This window comes from Hydra vulgaris, chromosome 12 (genome assembly GCF_038396675.1).
Source record: "Hydra vulgaris chromosome 12, alternate assembly HydraT2T_AEP".
In the NCBI taxonomy this organism is placed as follows: domain Eukaryota; kingdom Metazoa; phylum Cnidaria; class Hydrozoa; order Anthoathecata; family Hydridae; genus Hydra; species Hydra vulgaris.
The window spans coordinates 72,473,109-72,490,000 of record NC_088931.1 but is presented as its reverse complement, the minus strand read 5'-3'; the positions used below and the strand labels follow the sequence as shown (position 1 = coordinate 72,490,000).

At 30.1% G+C, this 16,892-nt stretch overlaps 1 protein-coding gene across 2 annotated transcripts in view; it reads right to left on the bottom strand.

The window, feature by feature from the left end:
• Nucleotides 1-16,892, bottom strand: part of LOC101239437 (amiloride-sensitive sodium channel subunit alpha) — a 36,543-nt gene that overhangs the window by 5,301 nt on the left and 14,350 nt on the right. For both annotated transcript variants that reach the window (XM_065814349.1, XM_065814350.1), the window contains exons 3-4: nt 11,118-11,177; nt 10,811-11,021 (exon numbers count right to left, since the gene is read on the bottom strand). In XM_065814349.1, coding sequence (XP_065670421.1) covers nt 10,811-11,021; nt 11,118-11,177 — 271 coding nt within the window. The remainder of the gene's footprint in view (nt 1-10,810; nt 11,022-11,117; nt 11,178-16,892) is intronic.

Genomic DNA, 16,892 nt, shown 5'->3' with positions numbered 1-16,892 from the left:
TTAAAAAATGTTTTAATTTTTAATTTTTAAACTGCTTATAATATTTCAATCAGTTTTTGGGAAATGCATTTTAGTGAAGCTGCACTGAGCAGTGATATATTGAAAATATCAAATATTATAATATCGAAGCCTAAACGAGTATAAACGAGTTAAAAACTAGCTTAATATATAAATGAGTTAAAAAATATTGGAAGATTATTCGCCGATAGGAAAACGCCATGCTCTTGATATTGGTGTGGTGTCTCTCAGGGTTCTAACACCGTTATTTTCTTTATTTTATAATGATGATATGTATAGAACATTACTTAAAGCATTTTCAATAATGCTGGAAATTTCGACTTTTTCATAACTGCTGTTGGAACAAAACAAATTTAATTTAAAAAATTTAATTTAAATTAATTTAAAAACTTTAACACATGGTTCAGTGCAACCAAACTATTTTTAAATTGTGACAAAACTATACTTTACATCATAAAACTCGCTCTAATAATCGATTGTTAAATGCCTTAGAGTTGTTTATTAACAAAAAAACAACCAAACAACAGGAAAAATATACATTACTTTTTAGATTTCAAATAGATAAAAAAATTTTAATGGAGAAATCATATTGGACAAATTAAATTAAATATTTCATTAGGAATTGGCATTTCATAAAAATCTTGCTAGTTTTTGCATTCCAAATTGCAAAAAGTTAGTCTAATTCATAGTTATCTCTCACATGCTAATCTAGTGTGGGCTCAACAATGGGCCCAACACACACAAAATAAAATAAGTCAAAATGTTTGATTCTTAAAAAATAAATTAGGCGAAAATATAAAAAAAAATTAAAAAAGGAAAGATTATTTCAAAAATACCAAATAATGCTGAATTTCTGTAAGTTCTTTCTATAGGTATTTTACTTAAGTTTATTATTAAAAAAAAGTCTATTATTAATTTATTTTATAAGTTTAAATAAATGTTAAACAAGAATAATCATAAATCTATAACAATACAAACAAAAAATAAACATTTTCCACTTATCTCAGATGTTTACAAATTTTTGTTTAAAATTTATTTAAATATAGCTAATAGTTGATATAGTTACTAATTTAGAACAAATAAATAATTTAGGATAAACCTGTAAAATCAGACTTGATTAATGAGAACTTTTTCAACTTTTTTTAAAATTGTTCACATTGTTTGACTAGTTTTCTGAAAATTTTGCTATCCTTCTTGTGATAATTTTTAAGCACAACATATCTGTTACAATCTATATTGATGCACTGGTTTCAAAGTCTTTTCTAAAAATTTGTTGCCTTAATAAGTTTGGATGTTATCTGTTAAATCAAATTTGTTCATTAAAAGCAGGCATTGGTCTGATTTAAAGTAGTTGTAATGATTGCTATCGTATTCGAGTAAGGAAATATTTGCTGAGTTTTGATCATCAAAAAGTTAACTGAACTTAATATGAACGTGATATTAAGTTAAAAACTTACACTTAAAAAGTGTTGAGGTTTATCTATTTTTAAAGTAATCTGTACACCATCACCAATAGTTATCAGCAAACACTCCAGCTGGTTTGTGTTAATAAACCCTAAATTATTCACAATTTAACGTATTTCAAGTTGTTAAGTTATAAGAAGTTGTGACAAACTGTGTCAGGTTAGAATTATTAAGAAACTTAATTTAACACACGTCGTATAGCCATTTATTTTATTTTATAAGTTGATTTTAGCGTAAAGAAAATTAACTGCAGTGGTATTAAGTTTGCTCTGAGCCTACTTATTTTTGGACAGGAGCATTTATTATTAAGCAAGTAGGTAATTAAGCTACAATGTAGTTTTAATGTGCTGCAAGTTAATTGAGAGATTAGTAGAAGGTGTAGTTTGTGTTATTGACATGGATAGCAATCCTTATCTATTATCTTTAACTTATCTATGAAATTGTTTTCCTTTAATAACATAGATTTTAGTGGCAGCAGGGCTGCTGAGAGACCATGTCAACCAAATCTGAAAGTACTCCAAAGCTTGTCCAAGCAAGCTTTGAGTCTAGGCTATACATTGATAATATTTAAACAAAAATTTATGAAGTTACACCTCCAGCTTGGTTGGCTTGCCTTAAAAGGTGGAAAAGTTGCCATGAATTGCGGAAACAAACACTTGCAAAAGATTTTAAGGCAAGTTAAACCTACAGTGAAAAAGTGCAACTCATACAGTGTGCTTTTAAAATCTAGTTATTTAAAAAAAGCACATGCTACAAATACTTCCCTGTCAAAAAGTATAAACAAAAAGGTCCCTGTCAAAAAGTATAAACAAATCAGATCTCTGGTGCTTTTTTAAAAAGGATATTAGACATGTTTCTTTTTCTGGGAAAAAGAGATTTGCCAAAAAGAGATTTGCCAAAAAGAGATTTTTGGGATACTTTTATTCAATTGACAATTGAGAAAATAAAAATTTCCTTTGATTTGGTAAAAATACTTTTGTGAATGATTTTGTAAAAATGTGAATTTCCTTGGAACATGAACTTTGTGTTTATAAAGCTGTCCAGGCAAAATACTTCACAGCTAACTCTTCCCATTTTGGAATTTTAAAACAGCTATTTTACTACTTTTTAATTTGAAAAATTCTTAATTTATAGATGAGTAGGTACTTAATACACAGGAGGCACTTAACACACAAGAGGTACTTAATACATGGGAGGTAGTACTCATAGGTATTTAATACATGGGAGAGTTTATTAGTTTTTACTTGTTTTTAACAAAAAAATCTCACAAAACTTAAGAAAAAAAAAATTGAAAAATATTTATATCAATCACTAATAAGAATAAAAACCTTTAAAAGATATTGTAATTCTCGATTTGTTAAAAAGTTTTTGTTTATTTTTTGTCATAGTATAAAACTTACATAAGCATGTTAAATCCTATTGAAAAGTTGTGATCTAATTTTTGTATTTTTAATTAGTTAATTAAGTTACAAAAAGCCTTGTTAAACTCATCATCAGCTGAGTATACACATCTATACCCAACTCCTATGTTGGCCACTTTGGTGTAGCATTTACGGTAAATAATGAGCTGTAGTAACTACGATGACTGAAAAATGTCTAGTAGTTAAATTAATTAACTGATTTTGCCTCAATGACATTATCTGGCAAAGTATTCCAGTCATTGACTACACGGTTGTTAAAAAACTTATGTCTGATTTTGCAGTTGACAATATGGCAATGAAATCTGATTCGATGTTGAGCTCTGGGTGTTATGCTGCAAGGCATTACATGCCAATCAATTAGGTTTAAATTGTTGAGAAGCTTATATTTTTGAATAAGATCACCTCTTTTCTGTCTGTCTTCAAGGGTGGTTAATTTCATGATCAACATCGTGTTTTGTAGTCTTTATTTTTCAAAGCCTTAGGAACTTTCGCTGCATTGCGCTGTACCTTTTTCAATTTTTTTTATGTCACTATCAAGGTAAGGGTTCCAAACTTGTATGGCAAACTCCAGATGTGATCTCATATATACAGTATAAACTTTTTTCCAAATGTCAATGTCTCTTGATACAAACGTGTGTTTAAGAATTCCAAGCATATTATTTGCTTTGTTTGCAGCTATATTGCACTGTTGAGCATATTTAAGATTCTCAGAGATTAGAATTCCGAGATATTTTTCAGAATTTGTGACTTCTAAAACTGCTCTATAGGTTGTACCGTCATTTTTAATTTCATCCATAATATAATCAAATTTTATTGTTCCAGAGTTTACATGCATGACATTACTTTTTTTTTTACATTAAACCCCATTACCCAGGTTTGTGTCCATTTAACAATCTTGTCTAGATCGGATTGTAAGCTTGCTTGGTCTTCGTCATTTTTAACAACTTTCATGAGCTTTGTGTCATCTGCATACATTTTGTAAATGGCTGATTTGACATGAATTGGCAGGTCATTAACAAATATGACAAAGACCATTGGTCCTAATACAGAACCTTGGGGAACCCTGCTAGTTACATAATTCCAGTCAGATTTTGAAGTTTGTTTAGAAGGCTTTTATCCAATTTAGAAGATTGCCATTTATACCATAAATTTCAAGCTTTTGCAGCAATCTTACATGTAAAACTTTATTGAATGACTTAGCAAAGTCAAGGAAAATTAGGTCAACTGGTTTTTTCTTTGATTTGCTATGAGTCAAAAAGTCCATTGTTTCTAAAAGATTTGTGATGCAAGTCTTTTTTGAAATAAAACCATGTTGAGTTTTGGAAAGCAACTTGTTATTTACTAAATGATAGATTATGACTTGTCTAACTATTTTTTCCATAAGTTTGCATGAAACAGAAGTGAGCGATATTGGCCTGTAATTGGCTGGATCTGTTCTGCTACCTTTTTTATAAATAGGTGTAACATTATCTCTAAGCCAAGATGATGGAACCCAGATTTTATTGAAAGTTGAAAATTAAAGATAGTGGAACTGCCATTGATGTGGCTCATGCTTTTAAAACAAACAGACTAATGTTATCATCGCCCATTGACTTATTTCCATCAAGCATACTTAGATGTTTGAGAACAATGTTTTAGTCAATTGTTATATCTGAAGTTAAAACTTTTGTTTTGGATGCTAAAGGTTTTAGTGGCTGAGTCAGTGGTTCATTTGTAAAAACTGATTGAAATTGGTTGTTGAGAATGTTTGCTTTTGCTATTCCATCACTTCTCAATTGATTTGAATCTGAGGTTAAGGCTGATATTTGATTGCTCACTATCTGTTTACTATTAATATATGCAAATAGTCTTTTTGGATTGTGCTTGTCATTAGCTAGCTCTTACACATAGACACGTAACGCTCGTTTGCTATTTTTCTTTACCTCCTTTATGACATTTGTATACTCCGTGATGTGCACTGCATTTCTTCACTTTGAGTTTGCATTTTTGTAGCAGAGCTCTTTTTTAGTTTAACTAGCTTCATTAACCTGTTTGTGATCCAGGGTTGCCTTTTTTTGCGGTATTATTTGATGCCTTGGGAATAAACTTATGGCACACTTCATTATAGAGGTTAGACCATATGGAATGACATTCCTGAACATTGTGATCTATAAATCTAGCTTGCCAATCTATATTATTTATAGAAGTGTTAATTTCATCATATTTACCATATTTATAAGGGAATTTTTTGCTGTTAAAACTATTTTGATTACTACTGCTTAAATTGTGCTGCCAGCAAAGAGATATATGCCTTTGAGAGGCTCTACCAAGACAAAATCCTGTTAAAACTTTGTTGATTCTATCTTTTGATTCTGATATAATTAGATCAAGTGTGCTATTTAGATTTCCATCAGTTTTCCTAAAAGTTGGACATTTGACATGTTGGTAGAGGTGGTTGTTACAGAGAGAATCATTGAACCTGTATTCAAGACTATTTTCATTATCAGATGTGATACTCCAGTCAGATTACCAAGTTATACCTGGAAAGTTGGAGTCACCTGTCACAATTAAGCCATTATATACATTTGTATCAACTAAGTATCTAGCTTAACCAAGAGCACAAACTATTTCATTTAATTGTACTGAAGCAGTTGGCAAGTTCCTATCAGGGCATAAATACAACCTAGAAATTTTTCTGATGGTAATTTTATTTTAACTCAAAGTTGTTCAGATTCTTTGCATTTAAAGTTTTTATTTAGCTGTGAATTTTCTAATTCACTTGCCATTATATCATTTTTAACATAAATTGCTACAACACCTCTATAACTAATTTTATCTTTCCTAAATAGCATATAGTTATTGATGATGGAGCAGAAGTAGAATCAAACCAAGTTTCAGTTATAGAAATTAGATCATATTTGTTTTTTTAAGCTAATAATTGGAGTTCAGTAATTTTGTCTTTATTGAGTGAAGTTGCATTGGTATAGAAGCAATGGAGAGATTTTGATTTATTCTGATGAAGATTGTTTTTATTTGGTGCTGACGTATGTGTTGATTGATTTGCTAATTGTTCAGACTGGAATGGTATACGATAGTTTTGCAGCTACACAAGCTTCTTTTTAGTCACCAAACGAGTTTTTCTTAGTACCATTGATTTTGATTGTTTTCTTTGTGTTGATATATTTGAGCCTCCCTCCTCGGATGACAAATTCAAAGGGCTGATTGAGTACATTATTTGTCTTTAGAGCGTCATTGTACTCTTTCCTCTTTATTAAGCTTGTTAAAAGTATCAACCTCAGAAGGAGTTCAGTCTGGACTAATAAAAACTTTGTTTCTGTAATTGTCAATTTTTGATAGATTTTTTGTGGAAGCTAGTATAATGTTTTTAGTTTCCACATCTTCAAATTGGACAACAATCGGTTGAGTAGCTAACAAGTCCTTTTGAGCACTTATATTTGCTGGAAGCTTATGGACTATTTTTTAAGTGGAACCTGTTTTAATGGCCTCAATAACACCTTTTACAGAAGCCTTGTCATCATCGTGACTTTTTGTGCAAGGAAGACCATAAATGACTACATGAGTTACTTTAATTGCTTGCATCTTAGTATTTTGTTCAGTAACCTTTGCAATAGCCTTTGCTGCTGTTGATTTGGGTTTAGCTACGACCACTGACCAAGCTGTTGAATTTACTGTATACATTTGTGTAGCAGTTGTTGTTTGATGCTCTTTAATTTGTTGCTCTTTAATAAATTGTTCAAGTTTAAGAGCAACATTGTCTATTTCAAGTGTTGATATTTTCTCTGTGAGAAATTTAATCGTTGGTGTGAGCGACTGAACCCAACTGTCATGTCTAGTAGTTGTTTCTGATGATTAACCAACCATTTTCGGCCAGTTTGTTAGAACATTAAAATTCCTTTTTTTTTTCTTTTGTCATTGATAATACTTTTGCTATTAATAATATTATTCTGTATTCTAATAAGGATACCACCCTGAATAACAGTGGATTACATCTAATCACAAGCTAAGAGTGCTAGCACCCTGAATAACAGTGGATTACCTCTTGATGTGAATTTATTAATCTTTGCAAGCGAATGTGGCTAATTACACAGGGACTAAAAAGTTTCAGTATGCGTTTTTTTTTTTGTATTGAAGTTTTTAAGTGTACCATTTGAGTAAACATCATTTTCACACTTTGAAGAGAAGTTTCATTTGTTAGAGAGAGTTTAAATTTATCTTGAGCTATTGACTGGCAAATGTATTTATTTCTGGTTATGGTTCAAATTGAAAAATTTGGCTGTCCATAGCCAAATCAGAAACAATATTTTGAAGCTTTTTTTGCTAACGTTTTTTTTAACAAAGTAAATGCTAACAGTTTTTTGTCTCTTCATGCAACAATTTTAATTATACTTTCAACTCTTTTGAAACTGGATTTTTCTGTTTTGATGCATATGTCCAGACTTACATTGCTAGGAATATGAATGGAAAATAAGGATATTAAGTAGCCATTTTCCGTGTTTGTTAAAATACAGATTTTTTTGGGTTGGTAAATCCAATTCTGAAAGCTAAATATATTATTTAAATATGACAATTATTAAAATAATTATTTAAATAATTGCTATACTTCTGGGTAACAGTTTGTTATTATTAAATATACATTTGAAAACTAAATAATACGTATTATTTTGTTTTTGTAGTAATTAGGTATTAATGTATTTTTTTACTATTTTTTCTTTAATTAAACTGCTTAAAACTTAAAAGGAAAATATAAACTTTTTTCTTTGCATAAATTATTTAACATAAAAATATTTTTTGTTGTAAATAGTGGTGATATTATGGGAAATTTTCAATATAAATAAATGCCATACACTATAATAGTTTTTTTGTTTATTTGTCTTTTTTTTTGTTTAAATGTACGTTTTATGTTATAAACATCTAGGGATTCTGGCTGGAACTTGTGTCTATTAGATCAATTCGCTTCTGGCTGGAATTAAAAAAAAATTTTACTTTTTTTTTATGACATGTGACACAGGCTGTGTAAATAAATTAAAAAGTCATTATCCTACAGAGCAATGAAGAACTATAGATAAACCTAGGTAAAAAATACAAATGTAATTTTAGCTAATGTATTTGCAGTACTACTATTTCTGGAAATAAACTTACATTTGTATTTTTTAGCTAGGTTTATCTATAGTTCTTCATTGCTCTGTAGGACAGCTGAAAAAAAGCTTACAAAGTTGACAAAATTAGTAATTTCTATAACAAAGAGCCTGAAAAACCAAAAGCCTCATTAACGACAAGTCAGACATGGATCATCCATATTTGATACAGAGCCTGCATCTAGCTATACAAAATCTACTTTAACAAAGTAGATTTTGTATAAGAAATTGTATAAGAAACAAATATTAAAATTTATAAATAGAGAGTGGTAAAACAAACAGCACAGATGACTCAACATCAAAAGACTCAAGATCAAGAAGCATGCATGATATTTTGCTTTGGGGCAATATAAGTAATGATAAGACTTTATACTGGGTAGAAGGAGGCCTGTTAGAACTTCAACACTTAAAGAATTCTTTAGTTCATTCAAATTCTACTCTAAATCATGTCAATACTGATCAGTTTAGTTTTATTGTAAAGTATGTTTCACTAGATGATGGGCTCCTTATTGAAAAATTTCTAGCTTTCCTAGAAACCACACAAAGATGGTGTACATACAAATGAGTTAAAAACAGATTTTAATAATTGCCAAGGCCAGTTATTTTGTAAAAAGCAAGAATGAGTGTTAGTTGGAACTAGAGATGAAACCTCCTTTGAGCAGCAACCATGATAGTATTTGTAGAAAAGTGAATTAGATGCATCCTTATGACAATGGGAGAGAGGCTCAAGCTTGACAGATATAGCGGTTCCAACTACAGGTACAATGCATTTTTGGATTGTCTAGAAAAAAAAGTGCATCATTAGGAGAACCAACCTAAATATGAAAACAGTATTCCATACAGAGGCAAATAAGAAACTTGTAGAGGTAGATAATGGAATCAGGAGAAAGAAACTGGAGAGCATGATTAAAAGAAGTAACCTTAAAAAAGAAGCCTAATCTAAGAAGATGTAAAGAAGAGGACTCAGTGAGGTTGCCATTCACTAACATAGGAACGTTAACAGTATTGCAATAGTTGTTTGCAGTAAATAAATGAGTTTTTTTGGAGTTAAAATTCAAAAGTCACTGCAAGCCCCAATCTGTTACAGAAGTGAGATCAGATTCAAGATAGGCTGCATGTTCTAAGCAATCGAAAAGAGAAGACTTCTAGTTAAGACAGGAGTATAAAGTTGAGTCAGCAGCAAATAGAGCCACTTTAAATGTAAGGTTGTCAAGAAGATTATTAATGTAGATAAGAAACAAAACAGGACCAAGGATAGAACCTCAAGATACCCCAGAAGTGACTAGAAATGAAGAAGAGTGTTGGTCTTCGAGGATGACTTTAATGAAGTGATTAGAAAGAAATAATTTGATAATCTCAAAACTCTCAGATACCCCATATGAAGACAAAACTTTGTCAAAAGCTTTAGATGGGTCAATAGCCCTAGCCTTGCTGCCTCCATCAAATGCATGATAGAACCTTTCAGTCACAGCAGCTAGCAAATCAACAATAGAGCGAGAGGATTGAAAACCATATTGATAAATCTAAAAGTAAGTTATTTGACTCAAGATGGTATGTTAGATATTTGCTGATCAAAGATTATAAGACCTTGCTAACAACAGAAAGAAGACTGATTGGATGATAATTGGAGGGGTCAGAATATACTCCAGAGTTTTTGAATACTGGAATCACAGATGTCATTTTCCAACAGACACATTAAATAGTTAAGAGAGAATATTCTGGAGAACAGCTTTGATAAATAAAATAATTTTGATGAATGAATGAAAAATGGAAAGCACTTTCTTTTTATTTTTATATTTAAGAAACATAAAATTCTACATCAAAACTGTATAAAAATTCTATACTAAATCCAATAACCAATAAAATCTCATAACATTTTGGGTTGCTCAGATATCACATTTTGGGTAACTCAAATATCACATTTTGGGTCACCCAGATATTACATTTTGGATCAAAAAGATATCACATTTTGAGTCACTCTATTTCACTGTATTTAATAGTCAGAGCACTTGTCATCTAAGAAAAATGTCAATTGATCAACATGGCTGTAGATCAAATAACAAAACAAAACCATGATTAATTTTTTCCGGTTTTCTAGAGTTGCAGGGTTTAAAAAAAAGATAATATCAAAAATAAAAAATTAGAAAACAATTTATTAAAAATTTGAAATATAAAAACTGAGAAAAAAAAAGAAACACATACATACACACGCACATGTGTATATATATATATATATATATATATATATATATATATATATATATATATATATATATATATAGATATATATATATATATATGTATATATATATATATGTATATATATATATATATGTATATATATATTTATATATATATATATAAATATATATATATGTATATATATAAATATATATATATATATATATATGTATATATATATATATATATATATATGTATATGTATATATATATATATATATATATATATATATATATATATATATATATATATATGTATATGTATATATATATATATATATATATGTATGCATATATATACGTATATATATATATATATATATATATATATATATATATATATATATATATATATATATATATATATATATATATGTATATATATGTATATATATATATGTATATGTATATATGTATATAAATATATATATATATATATATATATATATATATATATATATATATATATATATATATAAACATATATATTCACACACAGACACACACACACATACATACATACAACTTTACCTTATGTAATTGATAATTTCATTGTAATCCATGTGTTTTTCTTTCATTAACTTTAAAACTGGACGTGTAATATTTTTAGTTGATAATGTTTCCATTAAAGGTACAGACACTGATTGAGGTTGATACCGAGAATAAGTAAGTTCGTGCTTAAAAGTTATGGAGTTGCATTCTACAGGACATCTTTTTCCCATTTCATATTCATTAAATGATTCTTAAAAATTAAAAGTAATCTACAGTCAACATAGAAGAAGCTTTAAATTGAAATTAAATTGAATACTAATGAAAAAAGTAAATATATATTTGAAACCTTGAGCTGGAAACATGCAGGTAAATGTTTCTTTTAATGAGCAATATTGCATTCCATTATCTATTGCAAAAATTTCAAGGTACACACACACACATATATATACATATATATACATATGTATATATATATATATATATATATATATATATACATATTTATTTATTTTACATATACTTATTTATATATAAACTAAGTGTATGAAACTAATAGTTTATACCATTAGTCTAATTAATTAAAATTATTAATATTTAGGAGTAATTAAAAATTTGGCACAATTTTAATTGTATTTAAAAAATCTTGTAAAAAGTATCTTCTAATTTTTTTTTTATAATGCAAAACAAATTTACTTTTAATTAAGAAAAACTAACTACTTCGGCTACTTGAACATCAGGTCAGATTATTCTGCTACTAGTAACATGTAACCCAGTACAACCTGCTTCAAGTCCTGCTGCTTGTAAGATATGCTCTTTTAGATAAAGGCTAGGAGAAGCCAACTCCGACTTAAAATACTCTTGTGGCTCTTGGTTGAGTAAAAGTTAGAGATGGTGTCTCAATAAAAATACTCATCTTAGGCAGATGTTAAATGCATCCGGCTACTGTCTTGTAGAAGGCCTCCTAGGCAAAGAATTAAGGGGTAAACAGATTCTATCTGTTGACCAGCCTTGCACTCCTTCTTCATCTATTAGGCTGTCGCAGATGTATTTATAATACATTGTTTTCAGTTTAGGATGTTGAATGTTGGATCTTCATGACTCAATACATGGCTTATGCTTGAGGCTACTCATTCTATTGTCCCTTAATGAGGGTAAAGCTCTAAAAATCAGTTTTATGGTTCTGAGGCCAGCTGGTAGTCAGGTTTCCCAAGCTCTGTGGTAGCTCTCAGAGAGGCTGATTCCAACAACAGCTGTAAAATATCAGAATACTAACAGTGCCATGCTGCGCATGGATGGTATCCCTGTTCGTACTTTTGGTGTGCATTGTCAAGGCCACATTTGGAGCCCTTTGTTACAGCTTAAAGTTTTTTAATAGTAATAAGGCAATTGCTTGGGCTATTAAATAGTGCACTGAGTACTATCTATGCTTTGAGTCAAGTTCTTTAAGAAATTTAAAAATGCATAAAGCACCAAAAAATATAAAACACAAAAAACCATCGTCATCACCAAGTTTTCTAAACTTATCATTCACTAATATTTGTGGTCTTTGAAGTAACTTTTTTTCTGTTGAGTCTTATCTCTTGCAAAGTTCACCAGATCTACTTACTCTTTGTGAGAATAATTTGAGTTCGGCTGTCTCATCTTGTGACCTTAGTGTTGCTGGTTATCTTCCTTTAATTCGTTAAGACTCCAATACTCACATTGACCAGGCCTTTTTAATTGGTAAGAATTCACCTATTTTTCAGGAAACTAGGTTTGAATCCACCAAATATTCTTTTATGTGCTTTCGTTTAGCACCACTTCACTCTATCGCCCTTCTCTTTGTTCTATATCGCTCTTCTTCATCTCAAGACTGCACTCTTTTCGATGTTATTTCTGATGAAATTGACCAAGCCCTCTCTCTTTATCCATCAGCCAATATCATTGTTGTTGGTAACTTTAATGCACATCACAATGAATGGCTTGGTTCTAGTGTCAATGACTCTGCAGGCGTTAGGACCAAAAACTTTTGCCTTTCTCAATCTCTAACTTAAATAGTCAACTTTCCAACTCATTTTCCAGACAACTCGAATCATTTACATTCTCAACTCAACTTATGTTTTGCTTCTGATCCTAGTCAGTGCTCAGTTTCTCCACATTCAACCTTAGGTGCTTCTAACCACGGTTTGATCTTTCTAAAACTGTTATCTCATCCTTCTTCATCATCAAAATCCCCCTATCATCATACCACTTACAAATACCTTAAAGCTGAATGGGATTCTTTCCGTGATTTCCTTTGTGATGACCTTTGGGTAGAAATCTTTCGCCTTCCTGCTGATAAATGTGCTTCTTACATGACTTCTTGGATTCAGGCTGGTATGGAATCTTTCATTCCCTCTTGACAATTCCAGGTCAAGCCTCACTCTTCTCCTTGTTTTACCTTACATTGTGCTGCTGCAATTTCCAATCGAAACCATAACTTTCATATCTATCAACAAAACAATTCTCTAGAAAACAGACATCTGTTTACTATTGCTAGAAACCATTGTAGAAAGGTTTAGTCTAACGCCAAAGCTTACTATTCTCAGGTCATGAAATCTTAAACTTTTCTACAGCTTGTGGTCCGGACAACATACCTGTTGTAGTCTTGCAGAAGTGTTCTCTGGAGCTGTCGTTTATACTCTCAAAACTATTCAGCATGTGCTTATCAGAGTCTTGTTTTCTGGCTTGTTGGAAAGCGGCATCTGTTATCCCTATTTTCAAAAATTCTAGAGAGTGATCTGACTCATCTAAATACCGTCCCATTAGTCTTTTTCCTATCATATACAAGGTTGTTGAATCTTTAATTAACAAACACTCATCTTGAATCTAATAACTTTCTGATCATCAATATGGATTTTGATCTTCTCATTCTACAGCCGATTTGCTAACAGTAATAACTGAGAGGTTTTATCATACATTAGACAGAGGTCGAGAGGTTAAGGCTATCGCTCTTGACATTTCTAAAGTTTTTGATAAAGTTTGGCATGCTGATCTTCTCCATTTGCTTTCTTCTTAAGGTATATCAGGGAAAATCTATAAGATTCCTTTCCAATCATAGTATAAAACTTGTCCTCAATGGACTGCACTCTTCTTCATATCCTGTAACTTCAGGGGTTCCTCAAGGTTCAATCTTTGGGCCTATATTCTTTTTAATTTACATTAACGATCTTCCAGATATTCTCACATCTAAGGTGGTACTGTTTGCTGATGAAACTATCCTTTATTCTTGTCTTGAAAAGAAGCCAACACTCTCTGATCACTTGGAGGGGGCATTTGATCTTGAAAAGTACCTCACTTCTGCTACAGCATGGGGCTCACAGTGGCTGATGAACTTTAATTCAGATAAAACACAATTTTTTTCAGCCAATCATTACCGCAATAATTTTCTTCCTATATTTAAGAACGTGATGTACTTGACAAGTCATTTACCTTTCATCTTCTAGGATTAACTCTTACTTCCGATCTTTCTTGGAAACCATATATCAAATTCATTGCAAAATTAGGATCTGCCTAGGTTGCATCTATTTATCATGCTCGATACTTTCTTACTTCAGATTATATTCTTTATTTCAAATCCGTCCTTGTATGCAGTACTGTTGCCATATCTAGAGCGGATCTTCCAATGATGCCTTTTCTCTTTTAGACAAGGTACAAAAACCCATTGTAAACAGTTGGACCTGCTCTTACAGCCAACCTCCAGGAGCAATTGCTCTCCATTACTGACCACGAAAATAATATTTAGTTGCGAAAAACTGACAGATTTTTTAGTCATTTTGAGATCATTTAAGTTAACGTGAAACAAAAACTTTTTGTTTTATGGACATACATGAAAACATACATAAACTTTTCTCAAAACATCTTGGTGCGGAAGAATAGAAAAAACATTTGCAAACTCTAAAAACCTGCCAAATATACAAACAAACTAATTCTATTGTTTCAAAAAATATGCTGACTAAGCAAAATAAAGTTCTAGAGTATTTTGTTGAAATGTTTTAAAAATTGTATTATTCAAGATTTGCTAAGTTTTGAGATTTCTGGCATAAATTGTTTTAAGTATATATTATCAAACAAACTATTATTTTGTGACTCATTCTCGGAGCCATATCTGCAAAGCAATAAATCTTTTAAACCATTATTATTTGTTTACAAAAATAAATGTTCTAAATATATATTTTTTAAATTGTCAAAATTTTGAAAGTTTATTAAATATTATAGATTTTATTAGTGTATTCTTATTTTTTATTTAAAAAGTAAGTATTTTTTATGTAAATGTAATTTTGTTTATCTGTTTTTTATTCTAATGTAATCTTTTAAATCAATTTTTACGATTTGTTTTGTAAACAAAAGACTTTCAACAATAATTGTGTTTTCAATGAAATTATTAATAATCATCCAAGTTAATAAAACAAATAATGAAACAAACATACGAGAAGTTTCTGGTTACTAAACACAAACATGCATAAAAACTAAATCTAAGCGATAAAACTGGAAAACTGTTTTGTTGTGTACAAATTACAGAGTGGGCAAACAGCAATAACGCATCCCATAAGGAGAGAACTCAACAAAACTAGAAGTTAAGGAGCTATAACCAACATTAGACAATATTGATTTACAACACAAACATAATTAATCCATTTTCTTCCATGTACCTGATAACTGATTCTTTCCCTCAAGAAAGAAAAGTTTTTAAGTTCTTAGATATTGCTTTACTTATTCTAATTATTTTCACTTCGGTCTTACAAACTCGTTATACTTAAAGTTACTTTTTTCTGTTTTAAATACTAATTAAAATTAAATCACTAAACATCGTCAGCGGTATTGTGAAGCAGTTCCGCTTCCTCTTCAAAGTACTTTTAACCTTTTTAGTCGATTTCTATCTAGTTAATTTAATTCTACAGTTACTTAATTATTTCATTTGTTCATCTTACTAAGAAGAATTGTTTCAAATATGTTAAACTTATTAAACTACGTGAAGCATAAAATAGTTATAAAAAAATTAACTTTTTTATTTATAAAATAATTTAGCTTAAATAAAATTAAAGCTAGCATTAGTTTTATTAGAATCTTTTTGGACTTTGCGGAGCCAGGGGCTATTTTGATTTTTGAGGCTTTTTTTATGTGCCACAGCGTAAAAATGACTAAAAAAAAAAGGCCTTCTTGACTATTTCGGCCCCTAACATTGCAGGGTTCAGGACTATAGCCCCCTCTAACCCCAACCATTCTTAATCCAGCACTGGAAATAAGACACAAGTATATAAATAAAAATTATATTATAGTCTTTGATAAATAAAAGAATATTTGTTTCCTTATTAAGCAATCGAGATGTTACTTTATATAAAAAATGTCGTTAATTTTATAAAAAAATTATAAAAGAGCAATGTTTCGAAAATATTTGTTCTAAATGTAATTTATTTTGCTTTAAGTTTTTTCGCGTTAAATTTATTTTCTTTTCCTAGTTAATTTTTTGTTGTAATTGTCTCTCATTGGTCCAATTAATCTTTTTTGCGTTTTTTTTTGTTTTTTGAAATGTTCTCAAAATGACTAAATGCTCCCACTTCTTGACCAAGAATGTCACATTGTCTTAATGTTGCTTCTCTTTCTCTTTTCTACAAATACTATAACCTGCACTGTTCTAAAGAGCAAGTGTCTCTTGTGTCATCAACTAAAATTCATTCTCATATTACTCATCATTCAATTAAATCTCATCCTTTTTCTGTCAGTATTCCTAAGTGCTCCAAAAACTCTTATTCGTCTAGTTTTTTTCCTCGAACATCCATTCATTGGAATTCGCTTCCTTCATGTTGCTTTCCTGATTCATATAATTTGCAATCTTTTATGTCATCTGTATATCGTTATCTTGCTCTATAAACTTTATCTTAAGTCTTCTCCATTTGAAATTTACTGCCAGCATACAAAAAAAGCGCTAGCCAGACAGTAATTATTAGTTTGGCGTATGTGATTTTTAAAAATATTTGTTTTTTGTACCTCTTTAATTAGAACTTGATTAAGAAAAAAGATTTATTGCAATTTAAAAACACGCTTTTGGGGAGCGCTTAAAAAAGCGCCAGCTGTAGTATTAGAGGGCGTGTGGGCGAGCGCA